A 26,073-nucleotide genomic window follows, 5' to 3' on the forward strand; every position below is an offset into this window, starting at 1 on the left:
CTTCGGCACTGCTGGAGCGCGTTTGGGCAGGTGCTGGGGGAGCTGTGGCTGGCGCCGTAGTCCGCGATGACGCGACGCGCGATCGCAGTGGTCGTGGCATGGTGAACCTGATACTGCAACACTCTCGTCTGTCTGCGGAGCACAATTGGTGATTTTATGCGGGTTCTTGTGAGGATTTTCGAGGAGTCAGGACGACCGAGAGTGGGAGAATAATGTATGATGCTGACGATATGGTGGTGCAGATAGCAGCTAGCTTGGTGGAGGGGAGAAAACAACGAAGGTGCGGGCCAGAGACGCGTCGCGCGTCTGGCCTCGGTTAGCGTCCTTCACGGGCTGCATGTACCTTCGTACCCTCCAGCCTCAACTTAACCAAGCTGAGTAATGCAGATGGATGTGCTGTTGATATGTATAGGCTCTGCTTGATCCGAATTATCAGAGGAGATAACATAGTAGAAATCAACGAGCTTGTCAATTGCATTAGATCGCATCAATGCGTTGGTCACAAAAGGTAATGTTATTATTTTGTTGCTGTATACGGTTGGTACCCGTTGACGAATGAAGTGTCGCTCTGCCCATTGGAAAAGGGACGGATATATATGTACAGTCAATAGTGCTATGCAGTTTCGCTGATATCAAGGGTTCAAAGGCAATCGAGCTTTTCGTAGTGCGCCTCAAAGAACATAGCCACCGACACCAACACAACTCCAGTCTCTGACACCCATGCTTTCCTCCAACTCGACACACCACCACAGAACCTCTTTCGCCTTATCGAGCTGCCCGCTCTCTTCATGAGCTCTTGCAAGAGTGAACCAAGCTTCTGAGTAGTTCCAAGATGTGCCTAACTTAGTCAGGCCGGACAATAGTCCAGACGCGCGATCGCGCGCCGCTATACGATCAACGATTGGTACAGATGTAGCTTTGTACGGAGGTGGTAGCTGGCTTTCTTGATGAGAAGCACCAACACCTTTGGAGCTTTCGGCGATCTTGTTCAGATCCTGGTTGAGTGACTTCATTTCGCAAAGACCTAGAGGCTCCGAGGGGAACGTCAAAACCTTACCGGGCTGGGGGGTTTGCACAGGACTGACAATGGTCGCTGTGCTAGGATCAGCACCGGGTAAGGGTATGGACGCGTCTACCCGAGTAAGAGCTGGTACAGCGGGTGGCGGTAGCAGCTTCTCGGTGTAGATATCTAGTAAAATATTTGATAACCCGACAATGGCAGCGGGATGATCAGGGAAATGGGTCAAGGCTGCCTCAAAGTCGGAACGAGCAGCGTAAGGGGCGCCTCTAGCTAGGGACAGAGCTCCCATCTACCATCGTTAGCAGCGACTCTCGCGTTCACCCTAGGTCGACAGCAACTTACCTCAGCCCATACATCCCCCCATAGTTCCTCAACCGGCTTCTTGTAACCCCATCCGGCATCCTTTAGAGAACTTGAAGAAGAAGTATCCTTGCCAGCATCTGAATCCATCCCGTTCACTAATTTCTGAGCTTCCGCGAGCGCAAGCTTTGCGTCATCAAGCATATTTGCTCGGCGATAGAAGCCTGCAATCATGAGCCAGACCTTGACGAGAATCGTGCTCCTCCGGCGCTTTGCCTGATCCTTTGAGAACTGAATCACGGGCAGTATGGCACCGGCAGGCACGACACCGTCTATAGTAATACCTGAGATCTCAGATGTTTTTGACTTATTGGATAGGTAGGACTCTGCGTGCGACAATGTTCTGCCAAGAGTCGGTACCTGACCGGAAGAACCGGGGCGCTTCTTGCTTGCGAAGCTGAAGAAGTCAAAAGACTGAAAGTCACCAAGAGGAGTGAAATAACTCTCTCCATCGATCACGGTCGGTTGATGAGGCACACCGCCGCTGCTCACGGCACGCCTGCGACTTCCACTGCTATCTCTCTTGCGGAGACTGTTCCTCTTAGTAGACTCACTGCGTCTCGTGCTTGCCGATTTCCTGGGTGTACGGGCATCTTTCACAGTTCCGTTTTCTTGCGTGATCTGTATCGTCGGTGCTTGCGTGCTTGCTGTCGTCTGTGTAGTTTGAGGTCGGGAAGGAATTGTCGTCAGCTTCTCGTTCACATCGCTGACCTGTCTACTGGAACGCCCTGATTTCTCTGAACGAGATCCAAATATACTACCCTTGATACTTCTCAATGTACCAGCAGAGCTTTTGGGTGCAGCCGCAGTTTTCGGGGCAGCAGCTAATTTGGGTTGAGCCTCTAGACTGCCAAAGAGTCTTCCGAATAAGCTCAAAAGCTCCAAGCTCGCATTGACCGCAATTTTAGGTCCTTCTAGGAGCTCGATGATGGCAAGCTGTGTCATCTTTATCTCGAGAATATTCTCCTTCTCAAAGTCGTCCATCTCATCAACTACCCCTTTCCCAGATTCACTTCTTTCATTGCCTGCCTCAGCCTCGTTCAAATGCTCGCTTCGATAAAGATTTTCGCTCCCAAATAGGACCGCGGGATCCTTGAATTGTTCAAAGGCACCCTCGCAAGCTCGAGCTGCCAGCATAAATTCCTGTCTTGCGCTCAGAAGAAGTGATAGAAGATGCCAAAGAGGAATAAGCGCTCGTTCCTGCCAGTACGGCCCGTTCCGGAGAACCTGACGAGCGGCACTGGCTTTGCTTGACAACAACACGGTCTTAAGTAGCTCGATAGCAGTGGTTAATTCTCGCTGCTCGGCAAGTAGGAAGCTCAGTGCGAACACGCTCCGTAAGTCTGCATAGCCTCCAAATTCACTTGACAGTGATTTTCGCAGGCATCGAATTGCCTTGCCCTGTATTTCTGAACGAGCAGAAGAGTCAAAAGTCATCCGTGCCCATTGTGCCTGGGCGAGGCCCATGGACTGCCAGGCCAATGCGAGAACTTTGGGAGACACCTCGTCTTCACTTGCCGCCGAGTTACGGCCCTCTTCTCGTACAGAATCCATGCCACCGTTCTGCGAAGGAGATACTACCTTGTCCAACCAATGCTCCAACTCGATGCCCAAGTCTCGCGCCCTTTCCGCGGCTGCTCGGTCTCCATATCGGCATAATGCTGCGATGCATAGTGAGATCGTCTCCAAAACGATTGCGTCATTATCGAGACTCTGCTCCCGGTGGCCAGTTTTCTCGACTCGAGCTTTACCCCTCTTGACCAGCTCAAGATATGAATCAAACGCCTTGAAAGCAAGGTCGAATTCTGCAACAGCAAGGTGAACAGTGAACAGGTGCCTCAGAATCGCAGTCGAATGAAAGGTCCTGACGGATGCCCGGTACAATATATCAAGTACGCCCCGACTGAGAGATTCTCTTCCGCCTTGTCCAAGATCTTGTTCCCGCCATCCTCGACCGCTCAGAACGGCCCAGTTCGACATCACCAGCTTGACAAATGCCTCGACTTCTTCGCGCTCCTCGCTCGCCCTAGGGAAATCTGTCTCGCTGAGGAGAAGCGCCTCGTATATAGACTCGACCTTCTTGACTTCAACTCGAAGCTGTGTTCTGGCGGATGATTTGTTGGTCAAGGCCGGTACGTAAGCCGTGGGATACGGAAGATCTTGGTCCACAATGGCGGACAAGGCGGCGTAGTATTCATACCAGATTCGCCGCCTCGGAACCGAGCCCCTAAAGCCATGTCCACCAGCCAGAGGTGCGCCCTTAGCACCCTCCCAATATCTAGCCCAAGACCGGAAACTAGCCATGGCGTTGGGATCCTCGAGAGACACATTTCCATCCTCCAAGCAGTGGGTGTAGAGCATACAGAACTCCGTCAAGAACAGCTCCGACCAATAGCGCAACTGCTGACGGGCCTGCTGGCTTGTCCATGTCGTCGATAATGAAGGGATACCTTCTTGGAAGACCGCTAAGGCCTCGATTTGCTTTTCATTCCTTGCCAAGCAGTTGGCTCGTAAATAAGCAGACTTCAAGGCGCAAACCCGGGTCCACTCGGAAATCTTGTCCGGAGCAACATCTATCGTATCTTGGTCGATCCCTTTGGGCAACCGAACAAAGGCTAAGTTATACTCCCCGGCAACCCAGTGTAGCCATCCGACGCAGACCTGGGCCTGAAATCTATCTTCAGAATACGTATGTTCCTCATCGATAGTGCTCAAAAGCTTTGGGAGTTGGTTCGCGACATCGAGATCCTTAACCGTGGCAGCAGTAGACGGACGTGTTCCGTTCGACTGCTGAGTGGCCATGGCAATGGCATGTTCGATATCAGCAGTCAGAGTCAGGCCTGAGTGCATTCAAAGCTAGATTAGTCTATTGTAGGTAGAGAAGATGCGCGCGGGTACAGCTGCCGTACATTTTCTCTCTGGAGCGTGCTTGCGAACTTTTCGCACCAACTCAGGGATCGCGCCCCATTGGCCCTCGCACCGAGCATCGTCGAGTTGTTGAATATAAGCTCGAGCTTTCGTCGGATTGGGCTGTTGCGTGCGGAGGAGCTCGAATTAGCCAAGTGACGCAACTTGGGGGGAAAAGGAGCACGGCGGACAGAGCTTGGGACTTACACTCATCTTGCGAAAAGCTCGTCGAGCACGAGCAGAGAATTAATGCGATGTCCAATCAGCCTTCAGCGACACGATGGCATCTCGAGGAGTGCTGCCGGAAGTGCTGCTATCTCTGGAGGAGACTGGCAACTGACGTGGAGGAGAAAGAGTGAATGCCGCGCAATTGGTGTGGGACGGCAATCCAAGCTCGATCTAGCTGGGACATGTGCTTCAGGCGGATTGGGGGGGATTAGACGCGATCGACACGGCTTGCTGGGCAGGATCAGTGGCTGCCAAAAAGGGCATTAGCACCCATCTCCTTAGGTCTTTCTTCACTGTAAGGAGCTCGGGATGCCCATACCATACTACCCGGGGCCAAAGCTCCAATCGGTTCCCATAGGCGCTAGCAAGATCTGGGAGGCACCCGTCGACCTGTTGCTTCTTCCCGTGGCCCCACTAATACTTGGGTACTTTCTCATTGCAGCACCTAAGTTCACTACAGAAAATTTTAGTATCAACGTTATGAAGCTTGTGAGAAACGACACAACACATATATCAACTTCTTTTGGTAATGAACACCTCACTGCTAATAAATCCGTAAAGACGAGGCTTCTTGGTTATTTGAAGAGATTGGAGACAAATAACTTCTACGCATACGACAGTTCCAAATCTCAATTGTGGCCGTGGGGGAACCTCGTCTCTTATACAAATCCGAATCCGTATATGAGAATTTCAAGATGTCTCTTCCGCCAGATCTACAAGTCCTGTGCCGGAAACTGACCTCGACACCACAAAACAATCTCGTCAGCGCCAGTCCCATACTCGTTCAGCACATTCTTCGCTGTGGTGATGCGCTTTCCCGGCCGTCGGACCAAAAGCCGAAGGACGGCTCCTCCGAGTCATCTCTCTTAGTTCACAAGCTGAAGACTCAGCTCAGCGCTCTCCTTAACAATGGAAGAAACCCTGAGGGGCGATTCGCAGCGGCCGTGCTCATAAAAGCTGCTGTAGACGTTGGGGGTTGGGAGTGTTTACGTACTTCGAAGCCGTGGGTGCTGGGTCTGCTGTCCATCTTGCAGGTAAGTGGTATGCAGAATTTTGCACATACTGGACACTGAACTTTGTCAAGAAAAACGACCCATTTGCAACAAAAGAGCTCTGTCTCGTAACTCTGACGAGAATATACTCGTTGCTACAAGATTATCAGACTCTGATCCGGGAAATCGCCACTCCTACGCTTCCCGATTTCTTCACGGCATGTTTGCAGCTGGTCAAGCAACCTACGTCTGGAAAACCCTTCAGTACTCCTCTAAGTTTCGTAGAGACTGTTGCGGAGGCACTTGCTGTTCTGACGCCCCTGTATCCCACTACAATCCGTCCATTCAGTTCCCAGATTCGCACGGCGTTCAAGCCTTATGTGGCACCAACTACATCAGACGGACTTGTAGTTCCGCAAACTCTGCGTGAAGCATCGAGACGACTGCTAGTTCTTCTGCATTACACAGCACCAAAGAATGGAAATGCAGAGGAGTGGGCCAGGACTGTGGATGGTTTCATCAAGGCTAGCCACTCCACGGCAGATCAGGTGTTCCGAGCGGTGCAGGAGTCATGGGAGCCTATCTCAGCTTACACGCGACAGACGGTATCTGTGGAAGGCGAGCCCCAGGGTGGCGCCTCTTCAGGGGATGATCTACCTGCTTGGTCTGGTCTGCGAAGCGGCGCAGAGAGGCTGGGTGGGTTGTTGGACACTTTGGCTCAATGTTTCCGGTGCCCTACCAAGATCCCAGTAACCGTACCTATCACTGCGTTGCTGGATCTGGTCTCGAGGGTCGCTCTCATTATTCCGCCATCAGCGGCCGCAAGGGACAGAGACGAACTATCAATAAACGCTGCAATTGGAAGAGAAGAGAGAGAGGAGTTATGGAGCAGTCTGCCTGGCATCCACATTGCCGCCGTGAACCTTCTCTACGCGATGGAGCAGCGATTAACGACCAGTCTATTGCCATTTGCCTTGGACATACTTTATCAGACCACGCGAGTCTTCAATGCAAACCGAACTCTCACGCATATGCGTGAGGTTGCTTTCACCCTGATCCGTGAGCTTCTCCTGCTACACGGACCGACCATGGCTAAAGTGTCCGTTGGCACTTTGGATCGCGTCATCCAGGCTTGCTGCCAAGACCTTCTTGGAGCTTGCGGCCTGGGCCAAACCGATAGCCGCAAAGATGCGGTGGCAGAGAACGGGACCAAAAACAAAGGTGCTTCATCAAACGCCGATGCGTACCTTGCATCTCAAGAGAAGAAGCGCTCAGCGCCTCGAGTTCTGGCTCCGGCGCACATGGCTGCGGCAGAGTCACTTCTCCCGGTCCTGTTCTCTCACGTTCCCCAGCAGCATCTCAAGCAGAATCTGCGCGGGCTCCTCGACCGTACGGCCATCCTCACCAGGAACAAGCGTGCTATGGTGGCCAGCGTGTTGCATCCTTTCAGGGGCAAGAACGGCAAGCCACTACCTAGCATCCTGCCTTTCCTCGTGAGGCAATTTCCCCGTGACCAGGAGGTCGAGGTCCTGCGTAGTAACCTACGCTTAGAAGCGCAGACGCTAGGCGATGGTTTTGGGCCAGGCGACAGCGTCAGTGTGTATGAAGCTGCCGATGTGGAGGATGGCGAGAAGGCATCCCATGCCCAATCTAACAATGGATGGGGCCAGTCACGATCAACAGAAGCAGAGTCAGGATTTGGAATGAAAGACGATCAGCAGAAGGCGTCAGATGAGGGCTTCTATGCCTTCAAGACCGCCGAGACTGTAGTCACGACACAGGAGCAGGCCGCTGAGGATGGTGACCATGTAATGCTATCCAGTGTACTCAAGCGAAAGAGCGTAGAAGTGGAGGAGCCAGCATTTGCGAAGCGGGTCGATACAGGCAAGATGTCAGAGCAGCAGTCAATACCTGTGTCTACCAAAATGGACGTGGATGAGGACAGCGATAGTGAGGGGAGCGTTCAGCTCGACATGACTCTAGATGATTTCGCAGATGACAGCGAGTAGAAAGTGTAGCAATAGAATCATACCAAGGCACATCAGGAGATCTCGTGAGAAGTGTGGTTATATTTTCTATAAAGGGGGTATAATGTTCAGACAGTGGAGCACAATGAGACGTCCCCCTTCACAGATGGACAAGCCGGCGGGCAGTGGCAGCCTTAGCTCCATTCAAGACTGCTCATGTCCAATGCCAAAGAGGGCCACTCAAGATGGGCTCACAACGTCTTTCCTCATGTCCAATCGATCCTTTTCCGTTCCGGTCCAGTTTATAACGCCTCCAATGGAAATGCTGCATACCACATGATAGATGACTTGTAAGACAAACCCGCCACATCAAGACGATGGCCAGATGCTCTTCAATCGCGCAGCCAGGCGCGTCTTTTCTCTTCTTTCCTGGCTTTGCGCTTCTCCTTCCACATTGAGAGCTCCTTCTTGGTCGGCTTCTTCCCCTGCCGCTCAGCTTTCAAGCTCCGACCGTCGTGCGAGTTGGCCGCCTTATCGACATCGAAGAAGTTGTTCATCTGACGGTAGCTCTTCGCCTCGTCATTGTGCCTGTCGGGCCCCTGGTCCGCCATCTGAAACTTGCCAGTGCGCTTGTTGAAGTGGGCCCCAGGGACCTGCAGGAGCGTGGGATCAGGGAGCTGCTCAACGCCATCATCTGCCTCCTCCTCGGGTTGCGTGTATGCTTGCGCGTAGGGCGCGTTCGGGTCCCAGGAGCCATGGATGGCTGGATTATACCCGCCCGCGACGGATGTAGGCTCGGAGGTAGAAGACGCCCCTGTGCCAGGCGCAGTGGTGCTAGCAGCCTGGGCGGCGGACGCTTCTGGTACTCGCGGGTTGTCCCATTGTGAGACGCCGGTGAAGCGGTTGTAGAAATACCACGCGCTCCGTGCAGCGTCCCACTCGGCTGACCAGCCATCGTCTGCCGGCTCTGATCCGGGCGGAGGTCCGGCAGGCAGCGGAGGCGCATCGCTTGCGCTCTCGGGCGGACCATCAGCTTTCGGGCTTGTGGAAGACTCTGCGTCATTGTCTGCGGCGTCGGGAGGCGACTGGTCTGGGGAGGAGTCTCTCTCGTCTGAGCTTCCTTCGCTGACCTGGCCCTCCTCAAGAGCGGTCGCGTCGGCAGGGGGGGCGGCCGCCACCTCAGCTTCCGCAGTCTCCTTTGGGGACGCCATTTCGACCTGGGCTCGCTCAATCCGTTTTTCGTAGGCGACTGGTGCTGCCCTTGGCTGGACCAAACTTCATAACTTGGTATGGAGAATGACGATAGTGTGGCGTTATAGTGAAGGCGCACCAATGTACTATTCAAATTTGTGCACGAATGTCACATACTGCGTCGATAGGCACTCACTCCTCGAGCTTGAAGATGGCTTCGCGGCGGGAGGCTGCTCAATGAATGGCGGGTGCCGGCATTTCATCGGCAGTCGCTCTTACAGTTAGTCCGGATTTGGCCAGGACCTTTGATGTGGGACGGACGGAGAAGCACTAAGACCCATACTGCAGTATGAAGAAGCCCCTTGCCTTCGGGCACCTTACTGAAAGCCTCGAAAGTAGAACAAAGTTATCGCTTTGAAGCGGTCTAGACAAGGCTCAATTTGGGACATGGCAAACTCGTAGGCGGACGAAATCCATTTGTATGTTTTCTCTCTCTCCCCCGTAAGGGGTAGACCATGCGGGGCCGGAGGTGGACAAGCTACCTAGTTATGGCCGAATCGTCGACGGGCAGAACGTGAGCAGAAGCAATCCCAAAAGACCGATCACTTTTGCCTCCTTCCGGTGTTTCGAGGTGCTGGCCCTTGCAGACGCGGCACTCGTCACGCTGTTCAACCATAGTAAGTCCCAATGGTTGCTCAGTGGCTACTTAGACAATGGTGATTAAAAGCGATGGTCTTGTTCAGTTGCCTCCTTACCTCTTCGCAGAAGCTAGCATTGAAACAAAACAGAGGTGTTCCATGGTGGGACCGGGGAAGTGGTCGGAAGCTTCCTGAAGCAGTGGGTGGCTCTCATACAATAATGCATTGTAGTCTGATCATAGTGACTATCACATCACCAACAATCTCCACCAGTAGACGCAATATTGGGCCTTCTCTCCCAGAGCAGGCATTTCAGAGTGGGCGTCGGCCACAAGGTGAGGGCTTCCAATATTGATACTTTATGCGTTCCAGCGAGCAGCATCCTCCAAGAGCAAGCAACGGGCAAGGATATAATTTGGAGCACAATGCGAGCCGCTGCTTGACCAATACGAAGTCTCATCACGTCTACCCGCTGAGCTTTGGCTTTGGTGGTTAGTTAGCCTTTCTGGGGTGTAGGTGGGATCTATTGGCGCGACTTAGAGCAGCGAGTGGTAGGTAGACTCGACCTGTCTTTCCTTACGTTTGCGTTGATCAGCTGCATTAAAAGATCATTTATTAATTCTCTCCGAAAATGGATTGACGGCTTTCTATCAGTGACCATAGGTCGTGCAGTACCTTGTTGTACGGCACGCAAGGTGAGAGAGAGGCGCAACAACAATAACAATAGAAGGTTCAAGAATGCATTTATCAAAACGCCTGCCTTATCTCGTCGCCAATAAGGAACACCAAAACCTAGGTATCTCGAATACAGTAATCGTCCTTCCACAGCCGACGCGCGTGATGTCATACTATTGGCGCACTAACCAGTTGGCGCTCCATCGAGATTAAGCATGTTGACGAGAAGCTTACAGTACGAGCCAAAGTTTCTTTACGAAACGCACCTTGTCAATTACAGCGGCTCGCGGCAACCGACCATACCATGCGTTATACGAACGATGCTGGCGGATGAACACATGGTATGAGGCTATGGCTCCGCCTTATACGGAGGTTCTGAGCACGCGACTTGATCTGGGTAAGGTGAGGGCGACGATAAAGGCAACGTCTTGTCCGGCCCTGAGACGAGTGTCCTCTTTGCTTCGTGACCAGTGACCGTAGAAATGCGCCAAGTGTGCCTGGCAGATAATGCAGCGGCTGGCTTGTGCTGAGTGGGCACGAGCGTTGACGCTCAAGCCAGCCTGGGCAGCCTGCAGCCAGGAGGCCAGGATGGGGGTGGGTTATGGGCCCAGGAGCAGGTGCACTCTTGCAGGCTGACCCCTGCTTGATTCTGTTTCATGTCTACAGGGAAAATACACGTACATTACACACGTTGTCCACAAAAAAAAAGGGATGCAGCAGGAGCAGGGGCATAGAAACTAGACATAACTCTTAAGTTACTGCGTAATATACTGTTCTCTACTGTATAGATTTGTGCTGTCTTGAATGATTGCCTCGTACACCTCCCTCCTTGCCAATGCTCGAATGGCCGCCCATTATGACAAGAACTTACTGCTAAACGATGAGAGCAGGTCAAGAGTCTCAGGGCACCTTCCCTCCGCATTTGAAGCAGTCGCGACGGAGGGCAGCACTAGGCGACTTAACGTTATCGGCGCGGGTCCGTCCTCCTCTATCCTCTCTCCTCTCTTTTGCGACCGTCTTTGTTAGTGTAGACCTGGAGACGACGACTTCCGCCAGGCCAACGCCTTGCCTTACCTTACCTTAGTCTAGGTAGTTATTCGTAGGTAGAGTTAGTACGGCACTGGCATTGGCACTGGCACTTGCCAGAAATATTTCCCACAATTCCATTTATCCTCGAGAGCCCACTACCGGTACTCCAACCACCTCCTCCCCCCGTCATCCATTATCATCATCATCATCCACTCGAATGAAACCACAGCTCACTGGCTGTCAGACCAGACGAATGACCAGGCCGCTGTGGGTGTGAAAGTGCACGGCGCAAGAGGCAGCGAAAAGAGGCGTTGGTCATTGTTTCACCCTTGTCACTCCTTTTCCCACTATTTTCCAGCTTCGCTATTCATAGCCCCCGGCTCCCCTCTCCCGGCCTCTTCATTGTCTTGTCTTAGGGGCACTCCATTACAGTAGTCTACAACCCAGGAGACCACTCTCTTTCTGGGAATTTCTGGCCCCGTCCCGGCCACCGACCAAGTCGCTCATTCCAAGCCCTTGTCCTCCGCTGTAGAAAACAACGTCCGAGAGCAAAGCGCGTTCTCAAAGGAAGAACCACAGAGACGAATTATCCCAGGCTCTGGCACGACTGAGCCGGGTCCCCCATCTCGCGACGGCTGCGGCACATAGCGTTGGATTCGGGATCTCCCAAGAACCAACCTTCCTTTGGATACCCCGGCCCTCATTTCGTAGGGGCTATTCGTTTCATGATACACCTGCTACCGGGCTCTCCTCTCTCTTCAATTCAATTCATCTGGGGGATAAATCCACAAGAGTCATTGTGACTTCGGGGGGGTTTATGCCCGCCTTGCTCCATTCACCATGACGAGACCTGAAATTATTCGCGCTGGTAGGTGCTCCAAGCCTCTCGCCTCCTGTGGCTGGGCGAAACCACTTTTTTCTTTTACCTTTGGCTTTGTGCTCTTGAGTTGAGTCCTTGTGCTGACCTAGTCGACCTGGACTGTACAGACTCGATTGATCTTCAAGATCGCGATGCGCCGTCGGCTCAAGACCATAACCGCCTAAATCCACCCTCCTCCAAACCGCCGGCGAGCGGCTCCTCCCTCGCTCCGCATCAAGCTGAGACACTTCGCGAAGTTGCCGCAGAGACGGCTGAGGAAAATCTTCGTAGCCCGCGCGTTTCGTGGGCAAACGGCGACATTGGCGATCTGCAGCAATACGCCGAAGACTTGGCCGCCGGCGTCGCCGACTCCCTAAACGGCCAGGCCCAGAATCAGAACGGCAGGAACAATAAGATGGCGGCCGATCGCCAGCAGCAGCAGGATGCTCTGGCCATTGCCCAGAACGGAGGTCTGTCGGGCAACGACGCCGCCTCGGACGACGGAGACCTGGACGCGGACGATGCCGACGACGGCATGGATGACGATATGATGGACAAGATTTCGAGCTCACCCTCGATAGAAGATGGTGGGTACACCTCTGATCTTCCACAGACTTGGCCACGCCGGGTCGACTCTCTTCACCCCTCGGCGTCGCCGTGTAGTTCTCCGACGTCAGCAAAATTCACCGAGGCGAGGTCATCTTCTCCATACCTCGACCTCCCTGAACACTTGCCCCTCCCCTTATCAACCCTGCAAATAAGTAGCGGGTTCGTTGAGTCTCCTAGTCGTCGTCGTCATCATCATCATCATCATCTCAAGGGTGAGTTTAACAGACAGTACCGAACCGATCGAGACGAAAATGTCTCTACGAGGACCAATCTCGAAAAAGCGGACCATGATGGCACAGATGAAGGATAGCAACCTCCAGGCCTATTGGAAAGATGTGCAATGGATGAGTTGGTGGACGAACTGGAAGACATGGGGTTGCGCCACGACTTATTGATGGATGGGTCCGTAACGAGCGAGGAAGTGTTTGACGACATCCAAACCCTTGAGCAGGAAGGATTACTCGTTCCTTACGAAGCGTCCAAAGATGATGATGATGATGACTTCTCTGAAGAGACTATTGATGCCAAATTCATAGATTCCGGATGGGGAGGCGAATGCTTACATGACACAGAGGACATTGATTTCGAGTTCGTCTACGCCCTCCACACATTCGTCGCCACCGTTGAAGGCCAAGCAAATGCCACTAAGGGTGATACTATGGTCTTGCTCGACGATAGCAATAGCTATTGGTGGCTCGTCCGTGTAGTAAAAGACAGCAGTATTGGTATGTATTCGACACCCATGCTAACGCTTGCGATCTAACATCTGTCTTTTAAGGTTATCTTCCGGCGGAGCATATCGAGACGCCCACCGAGAGGTTAGCACGCCTGAACAAGCACAGAAACATTGATGTAAGTACACATTTCATTGTCACGCCTTTTCAATTCTCTGACATATTTAGCTCTCGGCGACTATGCTAGGTGACCAAGCAGAAAAGTCAAAGAACCCAATTAAGTCGGCAATGCGTAGGAGGAAAGCCAAGACAGTGACATTCGCAGCCCCCACCTACGTTGACTACTCAGATATAGACTATGACACTTCAGAGGATGAAGATGCTGAAGCAGAATACTTCGCTCAACAGCAGCAATCTCAACAGCAAGCTGCATCGCAGCAAGCAAACGGTGACCAGGACCCGGAGGATGAGTCCGCTAAGGTAGAGCCACTCAAGCCTCGATCGCAACAGAAAGAGGTGAAGATTGTGGAACCGGCAAAGGCAGAGCGTGGCGATGAGCCCGCTGCGGCATTGAAAGCGAACGGGAGGTCGAGCGAAGAGATATTTGAAACCAATGGAGTGGACGGCCCCAAGAAAACCAAGGATGGAACAGTCCGAGATTCATTCTTTAAGGACGAAACGGTTGAAACTAAGAAGATCACGTTGACTCCTAATTTACTCCGGGACGATGGGGCGCCACGAGCATCAAGTGAATCTAAGGAGATCAAACAGAGGCCAAGTTTTGACAAACTGGAAAAGGATGCTTTGTTAAGCAAAGACGATAAGAAGAAGAAAGAGAAGGACAAGAAGGAGAAAGAGAAAAAATCTGGGTTCCGGAGCCTTTTCTCACGCAAGGACAAGAAAACCAAGGGCGATGACGATGACGACTCTTTTGGAAAGCGGTCGATTGATGTTGCCTCCGAGGGTCTTGAGAAGGAATCAGAAGAGATACAGTTCGCGGAAGATCAGCCGTCACCAGAGAAGGCGGCATCGGGCCCCCAGCGGCAACCGAGTAAACTGCAGAAGCAGCAGCCACGCACGGAGCCTTCGCCAACAAGGAAAGGCAGTGTTGGCGCGAAGGAGGCTGGTAATGGTATGGACCTTGCCGCTTTCCTCTCTGAGAGCAAAGTGAATAACGTTGCAAACGTGCCTCCAGCTTCAATGCGCATTGTCGAAGCCGATGTCCAGGACACTCAAGACATCCGGCCCAAGTCTCGAGATCGCTCTCCAGAAGTCGCCCGCTCGAACTCCCAGAAGGACGAACGATCAGGCATTTCGAAGATCATTCCATCGCGCATGCAGAATGGCGATCCCAGGCCGCAAAAGGTTACGAAAGCGAAAGCTCGCGTGGCTCTCGACGATTCCGATTCCCTCGAAGACATTGCGCCAGAACCAACGAGACAAGCGCCAACGCCTACCCCAGCATCCACTCCCGCTCCTGCCCCGGCTCCAGAAGAAAAGTCGAAGCAGTTGCGACCGACTCTCCCTGGCGCTTATCCAGATAGCTATCTTAGTACCCAGACTACGGACTCTGTCCAGACTGAAAAGGCTGTTAGCGCCCCACAGCCTGAACGGTTGTCCGAATCGCCGGTACAAGTGTCTCCAGTGACCTCGAATATCCCGCCTTCTCTGATGGTGGACACTTCCAGCCAAGAAGAGAATCACTCCTCTCCGAGCTCCACGCCGTCGCCAGAGCTTATCGAGAGGGAAGATGTTGGCGGCAGTCACCGAAACCAGGACTCTATCGCCACTTCTACGTCCGCTACCACTGTATCAACCTGGAATGACACAAGCCTGCGGGCCTTCTTCGACTCTAGCGCCGATATCCGGGATCTGCTTGTCGTTGTGTATGATAAAACAGATGTCGCTCCAGCTGGCCCAGACCATCCTGTCGCTGGAACACTGTTCAAAGAACAGAACGCTAAGTTGGCCGAAATTACTTCAGTAAGTGCCCAGTATGGTGTTCTTTTCGAAGAATGATTTCAACTGACCATTTATCAGCAACTGGACAATATGCTTGGAGATTGGCTTGCCCGCAAACAACGCTTGCGAGGTACCGTCTAAATTCAATCACCAGTATTTCATTTCTACAAACCTCTTTACTACAAGCCATATGGCTCTTCAATTTCCCTGGATTGATTTCCTGGGCTACTTTGTAGAACATTCTCATTCATGTTAACCCTCTACGATGCATCAACGAACGGAGTGCGAGGTCCAACATCTTTTTGTGCGTTTCAAGGAATCTGGCGTCTTGGCGAACGTTAAAAAGGATCATATGGGCTACGAAGGGATCGAAACGAACTTGTTTTAACTATATACCAAAGAACAACCATACACCTGTTTCATTTCTTTTGTGCGGGACACAATCGTCCAGCGAAGGGGGAAGATTTAGAGGATGTTATGGAGGTATGAGGATGTCATGAGAGGAAACGAGGTTCAGAGCGCACAAGATCAGTCGGTAGCTTGGAAGTGTAACAGTAGCTCACGGAAGCCACGAAGTTGAAGTCATGACAATATACCCTTACCTCAAATTCTGACTTGCCTCGTATAAAATGCGTGCTATGTGATAGGCATCAAGCAGTGGGCAACTTTTAGTTCCCCTCGGGATCCTGGATAGTTTCAAGTTAGCGTGGTTATCATCGTTAATTCATCTAATTCAGCATCACATGAAAGGCGGATCATTGTCCAGCTCTACTATCTGTCACTAGAGTATGGCTATAACATGGTCTCCCTCTAGATGTGAATGGAAGCTTTCATAGAGCTAGGTTGAGCGATCGAAATCAGGTTCGTGCCTATTTTAGCTGACGAGTCTTAGGCCTGTTGGGCATGCGGATTTCTTAGACTCGAGCTGGAAATATTCAATTATCAGCAAAGGGTTGAACTAATCGCTCTTTTTTTCAGGTACCTATATACCTTTACTAGGGATTCGAATATTTATAATAGCTTGATGGGAGACATTAAGAGCAAACCACCTGTTTAGGGTGCTCGTAACTTTGCCTACGCAAAAAGGGATGGGACCCGCACGCAACGGCACAGCAATGGCACTTGAACCAGTGCCATGGTCCAGTAGGATCCAAATGGGTTCCGGACTAACCTAGGTGCCGTCATAGATGCTAAAGAGAGAAGGATTGGAGATCATTATAAATCAAACTCATAAGAGCAGATTTTTCGTCAATATCTTTGAGTATTCGTCTTGTCAAGCTATGTCATTCGTCTCGAAGATTGTGACTGCAGCGGGCTACGGCCTGCTCGCATCCCTATCGGCCCGGTTTCTGCAGTTCTTATACATCCACCTGCGGCCGTCTTCTATTTCCAAATACGGCAAGAAGCATCGTCTGTATAAGCCGAGCTCACGCACATGGGCCTTGGTGACCGGAGCTTCGGACGGCTTGGGCGTTGCCTGGGCCCACGAACTATCAAAGTCGGGATTCAACGTCATAATCCACGGACGCAATCCGGCCAAACTTAATAAATTGAAGGCCGAAATCGAAGAGAAGCACCACGTCCAAGTGAGGACCTTGGTTATTGACTCCGGCCGGGAGCCCGTGGCATTTGACGAGGCCAGCTATGCTGCCTTCAACAAAGCCGTCCAGGATGCGACGGCCGACGTGCCGCTGACGGTCCTTATTAACAACATTGGAATCATCGGCAACTGGTACGCGATGGCGGACACGCCCGCAGACGTGGTCGACGACAGCATCAACATCAACGTGCGCTTCTCGATGCAGCTCACTCGTGCACTGCTGCCCACGCTCACGCGGAACGCGCCCGCGCTCATCATCAACGTGTCGAGCCAGAGCGACGCCTCGCCCGTGGCGTACGCGACGCTGTACACCGGGGCAAAGGGCTGGGGCCAGGCGTTCCACAGGTCGCTCAGGTACGAGATGCGCGACACGCGCCAGGACGTCGAGGTGCTCACCGTGGTGTACGGGTTCATTGCGACCACAAGCACCGGGCGCACCGACAAGGATGCTCAGTTCGGGGTCGCAACGCCGTCAGTCGCCGCGAGGGCCGCGCTGAACAAGGTCGGGTGCGGATACAGCATCGTGACGCCGTTGTGGCAGCATCATGTACAGCAGTGGCTGGTCGGTTTGTTCCCCATTGGTGTGAGTGAGAGCATTGTTGCCAATGTTATGCTGGAGCAGAAGGAGAAGATGGTAGCTCTCGCGAAGAGTAAATAGGCTCGACTAGCACCACTTTCGGTGCCTGAGCTTCATGACATGGCAATGAGGGTGGAAGAAGAGAATCAGAAGAAGTTGAGACCATCATGTCTTTGTATGCGAAGTTGAGGAAACTAGCCAGTCACAACGCTCTCTGCTTACAGCAGCCATTTCGATTGGCTCTGTCACAAAGAGACGGCTTATACCCAGGTAGACGAGCTTACTTCTCTCTCTGGTCTGGTTGTCAAGGATGATTCCCGACGCTGTTCCAATTTCGAGCGGCAATACAATACTGGATCTAACAACAAGAGTCGTTCTACGGATTTTCGAGGTTGAGATCTAACATTGGCTTCTTCGCTATGTGATACGATACTAGAGAGCAATTTTGACGGGCTTAACTCTTACGGGTGTTGAGTAATCCGAATACCAACTGCCACGCAGCATTGACCTGTGTCACATCATGCGCCGCAATTGCTTCAAGATCGAGTCTCTGAGGACTTGTGCTGCTAAAAGTACCGAGTGAATCTCTGGAACCTAATCTTATTGGATTGTGGGGTGGGTTTGATTGCATACTTTATATGGCCATGAACAGCTGATTAGGTGATTCTTCCTGCTGACAACACACTGTCAATCCCAGTCAAGAGGCTGAAACTACCAACCGTATTAAGCCCGGCCAATATGCGCCATGTCCTCCAATCCTATCATGTTGAGTAAACAGAAAATAATTCCAACTACGAGCAAGGGTTTCTTGAGCCGCCCGGCCGAGACACTAAGTCCGTAGTATGTGATGTCGGATCTATCCAACCGCTACCGGGATCAATCTAGGTGATGGACCCGGGAGTTCAAGCTGGGCGAGATTCTTGAACGGACGGCCTCACGCGAGTAGACAAGAACATACCCGGGTAATTACTACCAGCCCATGAGCGAAGAGGAGATCAAGATTCTCTACAAATCGAGTCATGAAATGAGGAGTCTGATCAGGCACAACGGGCCGTGCTCTTCTGAAGTGAGAGTCTTGCTGCCGAGCGCGGGGTTTACACAAGAGTATTCACATGGCTAACGCGACCTGAATTCGGCTTCGGACACATGGTGAAACGGATGATAACTCCGGTCAGCTGTATCGGAACCCTTGCTGTTTCCGTTGCTGTTGGTTTCATGGTGTTCATTGAATGTGATGAGTCCAGACGAGGCAGAAGCTCCGTCTCACTCCTGCACGGATCCGTAGAGCTGCTACATTGCAAGATTAGTGATCTGGGCTGGGGTGGAGGAACGCGGGATCGCTATTTTAGCTACCGGCAGCGGACCGTAGGCACCTTGAATAGGACATCGGGCTGAAATGGACGCCTGTAATTGGGGGATCTGCATAGGGCTGGTAGGGGCATAATTAGCCCCTCGAACAGCGCGCATTAGCGTCAGATCCCCCGACTATTCCCTCTGTGTCCGTATGGACGCCCCTCTGTGGCTGCATCATGTTGGCAAAACGGTCGTCTCTGAGTTCTGTCTAGCAAGGTACAGTAGGTTTGAAGTTCCTTCACCGCGGAGTTGTGCTTTGACTGCAGACAGATCAGAATCAAATCTCGACTTTGCTGTGGGGTGGCATTACAGATTGAAACAGGAATTGCAAGACTTACTGACCTGGGTGCTATATCCTCTGCTCTGCATGTCATATTCATGTTCCGTGGGGCTGAGCGGCTGGTTCAATCGGCTGCGAGCCACGAAGCATCTGGCCCAGTCATCTTGCGCCGAGGACGAAGGAATGCATCATGTACAACGTCGCTAGGGAGGGATCTGCCGCAGCTCCTTCAACGCACCCAAATCAGGCGTGGCTATGGAGGAAATGAGGAATTGTCTGTTCAACCCGGCCGCGATGGTTCATTGTCTTTCATGTGCATGTGCTTTGAGGAAGGTTTCAATGTTGTGGCTCGGAAAAGTATATAGAGGTCCTGCTCCTCGAGACTGGGAGAGCACAACAGTTCATCTCATCATTCACAGCTTTCAATCTCTCATAGAAACTACAAAAGACTCTTCAAACCTAACTCCTCGATCCCTTCTCCTCAAGCACTTGCTCTATCCTTCAAGGACAATAACAACTCCTCCAACCTATCAAAATGGCCTCTCTATTCGACCTCACCCGTTCCACCCTCTCCTTCTACTCTGTTCGTTCCTGACGCCTATTTTACCTTCAACAAGACCCAACAGCTAATAATTATATAGGTTCCTGCTGCCTTCATCCTACAATTCCTTCCCAATGCCTGGGCTATGGTCGCCGCTGGCCGCAACTACGATCTCTGCTATCCCAGGAGGATGGAGGAGACCTGCAACAAGGATCAGTCCCTGGACAAGGCTGTGCGCTTCTCCTAAAAGCAACCTTTTTTTTCCTTCCATATGTCTTGAACTAACACTATCCAAAGTCTCTTACCCGCATTCTCCGCGCCAAAGCCGCTGCGAACAACGGTCTCGAGTCCATCGGCTTCTACGCCGGCGGTATCGCCGCCGCCAACGCCGCCGGTGTCCCGGCCGAGACCATCAACTCTCTCGCCATCGCTTATATCGGTCTCCGCATTGTCTACAACTTCATCTACATCATCCTCCAGGCAAACCGCAACTTCGCCCCCCTCCGGACGCTTACCTGGATGACCAGCATCGGCGTCATCTCCAGCCTGTACATCAAGGCCGGTAATCTCATTGCCGCTGCTTAAAGTCTTGTACACATACAGGGTTTTCACAGAGAACTAGAAAGGCGCTGCCGGTGTTCTCATCCTTCTTGAGCGGTTTTCTGGCGTCTGCTTCGCAAATTGCACAGTCTGGGTTCATTGAAGATATATTGTTCTTGGGTGCTTGCAGTTATATCTCCCTCATCTGCTATTTGTTAAAACCGGGTTGACGTGGAGTTGCTTCCTGAGAAAGTATCCGTACCTCATCTTCTCCAAATAAACACCTAATTCCGCTTACTCTGCGTGGTTTTAATGTGCTTGTGTAATTTGATAAAATATGTGTCTCAACAGATTTCTGAACTGATAGGTATTTTATGTCACGGGAAAATCTATGCTGTCCGGCAATATCGTCTGGAGGACAATCTTTGAGCGGACCAGGTAAGTCCTGCAATTCTCACTTCTATGCTTGCTAAACACTCGCTATGTACAAAGCATGCCGCTAACTAAGATCTATTATGTGTCGAGATTCCATCCTCCTTTGCGTAGTTCAGAGGCACCAGTGATTTATGGCCTGCATTGCATTCTGCGTACGTGTCATAATCTTTCGACTAGGAGCCTATTTATGTCTATTTAGGACCCCCAATAGCCGTCGTGATTGAACCGCTCTCGATATAGACCCCCGAGAAGTAGAAATCCTCAGTTGTATCGCTGTAACCGGATCGCGGTAGTTCCAAAACGCCCAGATGCCAGTCGGCGCCGTTCGAAGATGTCGAGCCGGAAACAGGGGCTACCACTTGCGTGAGAGGATCGCCGCCTGTTGAGTGCCAGAAGCCAATCTTGTTGGCAGAGAAGTCCTATTGCTAGTCAGCCCCTTCTGCTTCTCCGCATACCAATATCCAAACAAAGTCTCGGGCTCACTATCTCATAGGCAACGTTGTGCCAGACACCCGGAGTCCACTCCGTCTTCCAATAGCTCTTCTGGCTGACCATCCACTGCAGATTGGGATTGCTCGTGCCAGACTCGCCGCTGATCCAGCCATACTTCAGCTCGGTGAAATGGCTCTCGAAAAAATTGATCTGGTGCTCGCGGTTGACGCTCGGCGCGTTCTTGTCGCTGCGCATGAGGCTGAAATGGTAGTACACCTTGCCCTTGTTGATGCCCGCCGTCGTCTGGGGGATCAGCTCGGTTCGCCGCATGTTCTGACCGTTCCAGAACGCCGTGCTATCGAGAGTGAACTTGGCCCCCTGCTTGCTGACCGTGTCGTTGGGGTTCTTGTAGTCCGGCGAGAGGTTGACGTACTTCTCCACCGTGCCGGAGCCGTGGATGTAGTACTGGTAAGGTCCGACCTGATTACTCCATGACCACTTGTTGAGGTCCGAGGACGACGAGAAGTCGTTGAAGCGCCCGTCCCAGATGACGGCTGCGTTGCCGAGGGCGGCTAGGCTGGCGATGAGCGCCTTGGTGAGCTGCATGATGGGCAGTTCTGACGGACGAGATCGCAAAATGGGGAAATTTGATCAAGACACCGACGATCGAGGGAGAGATGCGAGAGACGCAATATCTTGGGATCTTTGGTTTATATATGATTACAAGATCGGAGCTGGACCCCTGCTAGGCCCTTCTGATCACCATATCCGGGGAATGAGAGTGCCCTTGTCCACCATGTGAGCCATCCATATATTGGACAATGGCAGGTTGCAATCTTTGTCGCCATTCCTGCAACCCGGACCTCAGCAATATGAAAGGGGCATTCCGGACCGCTGCTAAGACGAATACACAATGATATGGCGTAAAGATGCGCGGAGAGGAGGTTCCGCTCCCCTGCCAATCCATAAAATATCATGGTATAGATTAATCGCGGCATCGCTCTAAACTTTAGCCTATACGATATTAAGGTCGAACTCGGCAGTGTGAGATTGAAGAGTCGCGCGGGTATTAACCTTAACTAATTACTAAACCAACCCTTTAAAGAGGATGCCTCTCATTGGAAAATGAGGCTACTATGGTAGGAGGTCAAAAGTTGGGCGTACTTGTCAGGTGTTCTATTCACGATTGTTATAGTCACATCGAATCACTTACATGTTGCTCAAGATTGGGGCAACTATCTGATCGATTGCCAGGTTTATAGGAATAGAGCGTGGCTAACGCTGGATCAGGCTGACTTGAGTTGAACACTAGTCGTCGTAGGCTTCGAATCTCTGCAATAAGAATGGTTGCTGGTCGAAACAGGAAATCATCACAGCTGGAAAGCTGTCAAACACCATAAGTCTGCAGCTTAATTCATGTCTAATCTTCCTTTGCCATCGAAGGGCCTGAGCAAATGGTCAGAGGAACATATGGATCTAGGAGAAGAATAAGACAGTCTAAAAGCAAGTTGAATAACCACAGTTTCTTCCCATTCAACCAACTCCTATAACGCATGTGCTGCGGAAACACTTCCCACCAAGTGACTGAAAGCCATTCAACTTTCCAATTGCACGATCCAGAAAATTGCAAACTATTTCCCTCCAGGTGGCGATGGCTTAGTATTCCGCGCCACCGAAGCTCTTGTTTCTCGTCAAGGTTGCCCGCTCCAAACTAGCTCTAGGCAGGTTCTCCACACTGCGAGTCCTGCTGTGAGCGGTGCTAGGTCGACTTGGAACGCCGCCAGCGTCAGCCTCCTCTACAATAACCAGTGCGTCTGCCGGAGAGGTGGGATCATCTTTCATTAAGTGCACAAAGAACGCCGCAACAAGGACGGTGATGCCACCAAGGGCAAGGACTATGGCAATTGAATGATCGCCCGGTACACCTCGTGGTTTCTGAAAGATCCTGAAGATGATGCTCGACGCAAATGTAGCAATGATTTGTGGAGCTGCAATTGCCATGTTGTGAATGCCAAGAATCACGCCAGCTTGATCCGACTCCTCCTCCTCATCAACGACCTTGCGATCCCGGTCCGAAGTGTACCCGTCAGGGGACCCAGAGTGGTCTCGGTGAGGAGAAAACATCCGCTGCTGCCTCTGCGCACGAATCGTAGCATCTCGTCGACTGATTTCCGCACTGATGATTGCCCAAGGAGCCCAGAGCGTCAGCGCCCAGGTAATACCGACCAGTCCAATGAGGGCGGTAGCAGCTGGAACAGTGCGAACGAAAACGGTGCAGAACATGCTGATCGTGAACAGGATCTGGGAGAACATCCACGCACGTCGGAGTGTGAAGCCGGGAATGATGAGATAGTCCAACCAGGACTTCGTGTCTGAGCCGAAGCTTCGGATTGACTCCGCAGGGCCCTCTCCGGGAGCGTCCGTGGCGAGCACCGGCTGGCTATCGTACGTAGGGGCGATAAAGAAAGGCAGAAGCACATTGGTCGCCAGGCTAGTGATGGAGAAGATGAGTAGTGCAAAGGTACCGACTTGAGTTGCCTTTTCATACAGTTTGTCCAATTCCTTCGGTGTCATATTCGGGTTCTTCTCCAAGAATGGCTCGGCGTAGATCTCACCAATGTAGGAGGAGGTGTAGAACAGCATGGGGAAGAAGCCGATCCAGGCGCAGAACTGAACAATGCACACTTTCTTGATCTGCGGTGGTAGTCTCTTGATGGATGTAAAGATTGTGGAGAAGAATGAGATCACCCCAGGTCGCTCGCTCTTAGCGGGAGGCCCTTCGAGGCGTGGGTCGCGCTCCTTGACAAAGACGCAGCTGATGATGACCGTCGCACCCAGAGCAATACTGGCAATGGCACAGAGATCTTTGAACTGCGTGTTTCCGAGCCACCAGGTTATTTCTGGAAGATTCACGTATCCGGCAACATAGCCAACAATGTTACCGACGCCAGTGATTCTACTAGCCATTGCATTGGCGGACTCTTGCTGATGTGCTGGTGCACAATCCACGATGAAGGCACGGATCGCAGCTTGGACTAAAAAAGAGTTAGCACAGGATACTTGACCGATTGTGAGGATGTAGGCCGAAGACTAACCTGTATTGATGGCGAAATCCAGTATGTAAACCCAGATAACGGCTACCACGATGATGGACACCTTTACACCATTGGATTCAAGATCAGCGCCAAAGAGACCCAAGAAACCACCGACGATTTCCTTGGTCCAGGCAAGAATCATGAGAGAGCAGATTGTGGCAGCCGCTCCGCCAAGCATGAATGGCTTCCTCTTGCCCCATGAGATCCTGCATTTGTCGCTCAACATGCCGACGTACGGCTGGACCAGCGTTCCCGAGAGAGGGCCAGCAATCCAAACGAGAGCCATCAGGGACTTGCTCAATCCCAGGGATAATAGGTACGGCGAGCCATTTGACAACTCGACCGACCATGCAATTTGTAGACCTCCAATGCTGATTGTCAACAGTATCAGGTACCAGACGCTCTTTGTCTGCTGAAACTCCTCCCATTCGTCCTCGATGGCCTGATCGTCGAGAAAACCATCGTCCTCATTTTCGTTGGAGGCAGGGGAGAGCAAGGGGGATTGCTCGCTGACGTCGTCGTTGCGGGCGTGGTCTATCGAGCTGATGCGCGGGGTGTTGCCTGCGAGGGCTGGAGGTCGCTTGCCTTTTGCGTTGGATCGGTCGCCCTCGACCGAGGAACGGCCAGTGACTGTAGAACCGCCTAATGACGACGTCATGCGTAGCTTCACTGATCGCAGCCGAGCTGTGCAGATGGAGCGGTAGAGTTGGTGATGGTTCTACCGCCGTTGGGAATCGCTGAAGAGGGAGGGAGGGTGGATGATGAGATGTTGACAAGCGGCGGATGTCGGAGGTGTTCTGACGTAGGTTTGGAACTAAGGATGCTGCACGAACCAACCAGGGTGGACGGCTAGCTATCGTGAGATCGTCGCAACAAGTTTAGATGATGTCCGTCCACCAAAACCGTGGGCTCACAAACGAAGACAATTGATTAGGGAACAAACTACGAAATATAACACGTTGGAATTATGTTTCGGGTTGCCTTGTGGAGTTTAAACAGCCCAAAGACAAGTCAGAGACCTGAGGCGTCACGCGGTCAAGTAACAGACTGCCACGAGACGGAGACCCCTTCTATTCGTGTTGGGGACCGCGAATGTTAAGCCCCAGCTTTGCGTCATGCAGAACGCTTCAAGCGAGGCTGGCGCAATAAAAGGGAATAGCACGCTGCCCTTGCAGGCTATCAGGATACGGTCTGCTCCTGGCATACTTTAATTGTTCAATACAGTCAACTCAGTTCAGCTTAGGGTCCAGACGAGACTGAGGAATGACCAGGCAAGCGCAGGAAAGAAACATTCAGGTTTCCCCAATTGGGCTATGTCGTAGGCAGGAGTCACCCCTCGCAGCGAATGGGGTTGCCCCGCGATCACCGGATATGCACCATCAGTCCATCACAGGGGCTGAATAAGTCGGGTGAGATGCATCGGCAGCCACTTGTATGAACTCCGAGCGCGGGGAAGCCCAGGCCCAACGGAACCTGACTTGCTGATGCAATTGAGGAGGAGGGTCTGGATCTTCCCACTGCAGCGAGAAAAACAGATGGCCATGTCAGGTCAGACCCGGGGAACCGGGGCGGGGGACTGTACAAGTGAAGTGTCCACGGCGTCCATAGTCTCTGGCTGGCGGTAAAAGGTAAGTCTCGACGATCTGGGACTGCCAGTTGCGAAACGTGATTCGGCCGCTTTGATAACCGTATCTTGTCGCATGAAAAGCACATGCAGAGACATGATATTGTTAAGCCGACTCATGTTCTCCGGCAGAATCTGACATCTTGTGTTCGTGCTCTCATCGTTGAGACCACCCTCGGGCAACTCCCCTCACACCCATTGTAATGCTAGCAAATAAAGAAGTATTCAGCTGAAACTGAAATGGGTAGAACACGAGCACCGTGTACATTGGTGTTCGAGGAATAGAAACACAAGTGAGACGTGTACCACGATGATAGCTGTGACATTTTGACAGGAAGAGCGCTTATTGCCAATCGGCGCGAATAAGCTGACCCAGCACCCACCCAAGCAGTAAGTCGGCCGCCATTGAATAGCTGGATTTGTGAAGGTACACCACAACAGGTCACAAGCCACATCACGATGTTTGATATGACTTGTCTCTTTT

General features: G+C 52.1%; 7 protein-coding genes across 7 annotated transcripts; 4 read left to right on the top strand and 3 right to left on the bottom strand.

Moving 5' to 3' along the window:
• Positions 1 to 6,539: 6,539 nt before the first annotated feature.
• UCRPA7_49 (hypothetical protein) lies at positions 6,540 to 7,517 on the top strand (the record flags this gene model as incomplete). Its single annotated transcript, XM_007912647.1, has 1 exon — positions 6,540 to 7,517. One exon carries the CDS (start codon positions 6,540 to 6,542, stop codon positions 7,515 to 7,517), a length of 978 nt encoding a protein of 325 aa, XP_007910838.1.
• A 350-nt stretch (positions 7,518 to 7,867) lies between these two features.
• Positions 7,868 to 8,686, bottom strand: UCRPA7_50 (putative ww domain protein; the record flags this gene model as incomplete). Its single annotated transcript, XM_007912648.1, has 1 exon — positions 7,868 to 8,686. One exon carries the CDS (start codon positions 8,684 to 8,686, stop codon positions 7,868 to 7,870), a length of 819 nt encoding a protein of 272 aa, XP_007910839.1.
• A 3,162-nt stretch (positions 8,687 to 11,848) lies between these two features.
• UCRPA7_51 (putative sh3 domain-containing protein) lies at positions 11,849 to 15,253 on the top strand (the record flags this gene model as incomplete). Its single annotated transcript, XM_007912649.1, has 6 exons — positions 11,849 to 11,876; positions 12,125 to 12,454; positions 13,049 to 13,201; positions 13,255 to 13,328; positions 13,379 to 15,133; positions 15,191 to 15,253. 6 exons carry the CDS (start codon positions 11,849 to 11,851, stop codon positions 15,251 to 15,253), a joined length of 2,403 nt encoding a protein of 800 aa, XP_007910840.1.
• Positions 15,254 to 16,392: 1,139 nt separating this feature from the next.
• Positions 16,393 to 17,370, top strand: UCRPA7_52 (putative short chain dehydrogenase reductase protein; the record flags this gene model as incomplete). Its single annotated transcript, XM_007912650.1, has 1 exon — positions 16,393 to 17,370. One exon carries the CDS (start codon positions 16,393 to 16,395, stop codon positions 17,368 to 17,370), a length of 978 nt encoding a protein of 325 aa, XP_007910841.1.
• A 2,087-nt stretch (positions 17,371 to 19,457) lies between these two features.
• UCRPA7_53 (putative membrane protein) lies at positions 19,458 to 20,048 on the top strand (the record flags this gene model as incomplete). Its single annotated transcript, XM_007912651.1, has 3 exons — positions 19,458 to 19,505; positions 19,564 to 19,695; positions 19,761 to 20,048. The coding sequence occupies 3 exons, from the start codon at positions 19,458 to 19,460 to the stop codon at positions 20,046 to 20,048; spliced, it is 468 nt and encodes a 155-aa protein (XP_007910842.1).
• Positions 20,049 to 20,629: 581 nt separating this feature from the next.
• UCRPA7_54 (putative carbohydrate-binding module family 1 protein) lies at positions 20,630 to 21,476 on the bottom strand (the record flags this gene model as incomplete). The annotated part of the gene is made up of 2 exons (XM_007912652.1): positions 20,630 to 20,857; positions 20,922 to 21,476. 2 exons carry the CDS (start codon positions 21,474 to 21,476, stop codon positions 20,630 to 20,632), a joined length of 783 nt encoding a protein of 260 aa, XP_007910843.1.
• A 1,050-nt stretch (positions 21,477 to 22,526) lies between these two features.
• Positions 22,527 to 24,623, bottom strand: UCRPA7_55 (putative general alpha-glucoside permease protein; the record flags this gene model as incomplete). Its single annotated transcript, XM_007912653.1, has 2 exons — positions 22,527 to 23,905; positions 23,966 to 24,623. 2 exons carry the CDS (start codon positions 24,621 to 24,623, stop codon positions 22,527 to 22,529), a joined length of 2,037 nt encoding a protein of 678 aa, XP_007910844.1.
• Between the last annotated feature and the right edge of the window lie 1,450 nt (positions 24,624 to 26,073).

Source organism: Phaeoacremonium minimum (genome assembly GCF_000392275.1).
Source record: "Phaeoacremonium minimum UCRPA7 unplaced genomic scaffold PA7_03_scaffold_3, whole genome shotgun sequence".
Taxonomy (NCBI): Eukaryota; Fungi; Ascomycota; class Sordariomycetes; order Togniniales; family Togniniaceae; genus Phaeoacremonium; species Phaeoacremonium minimum.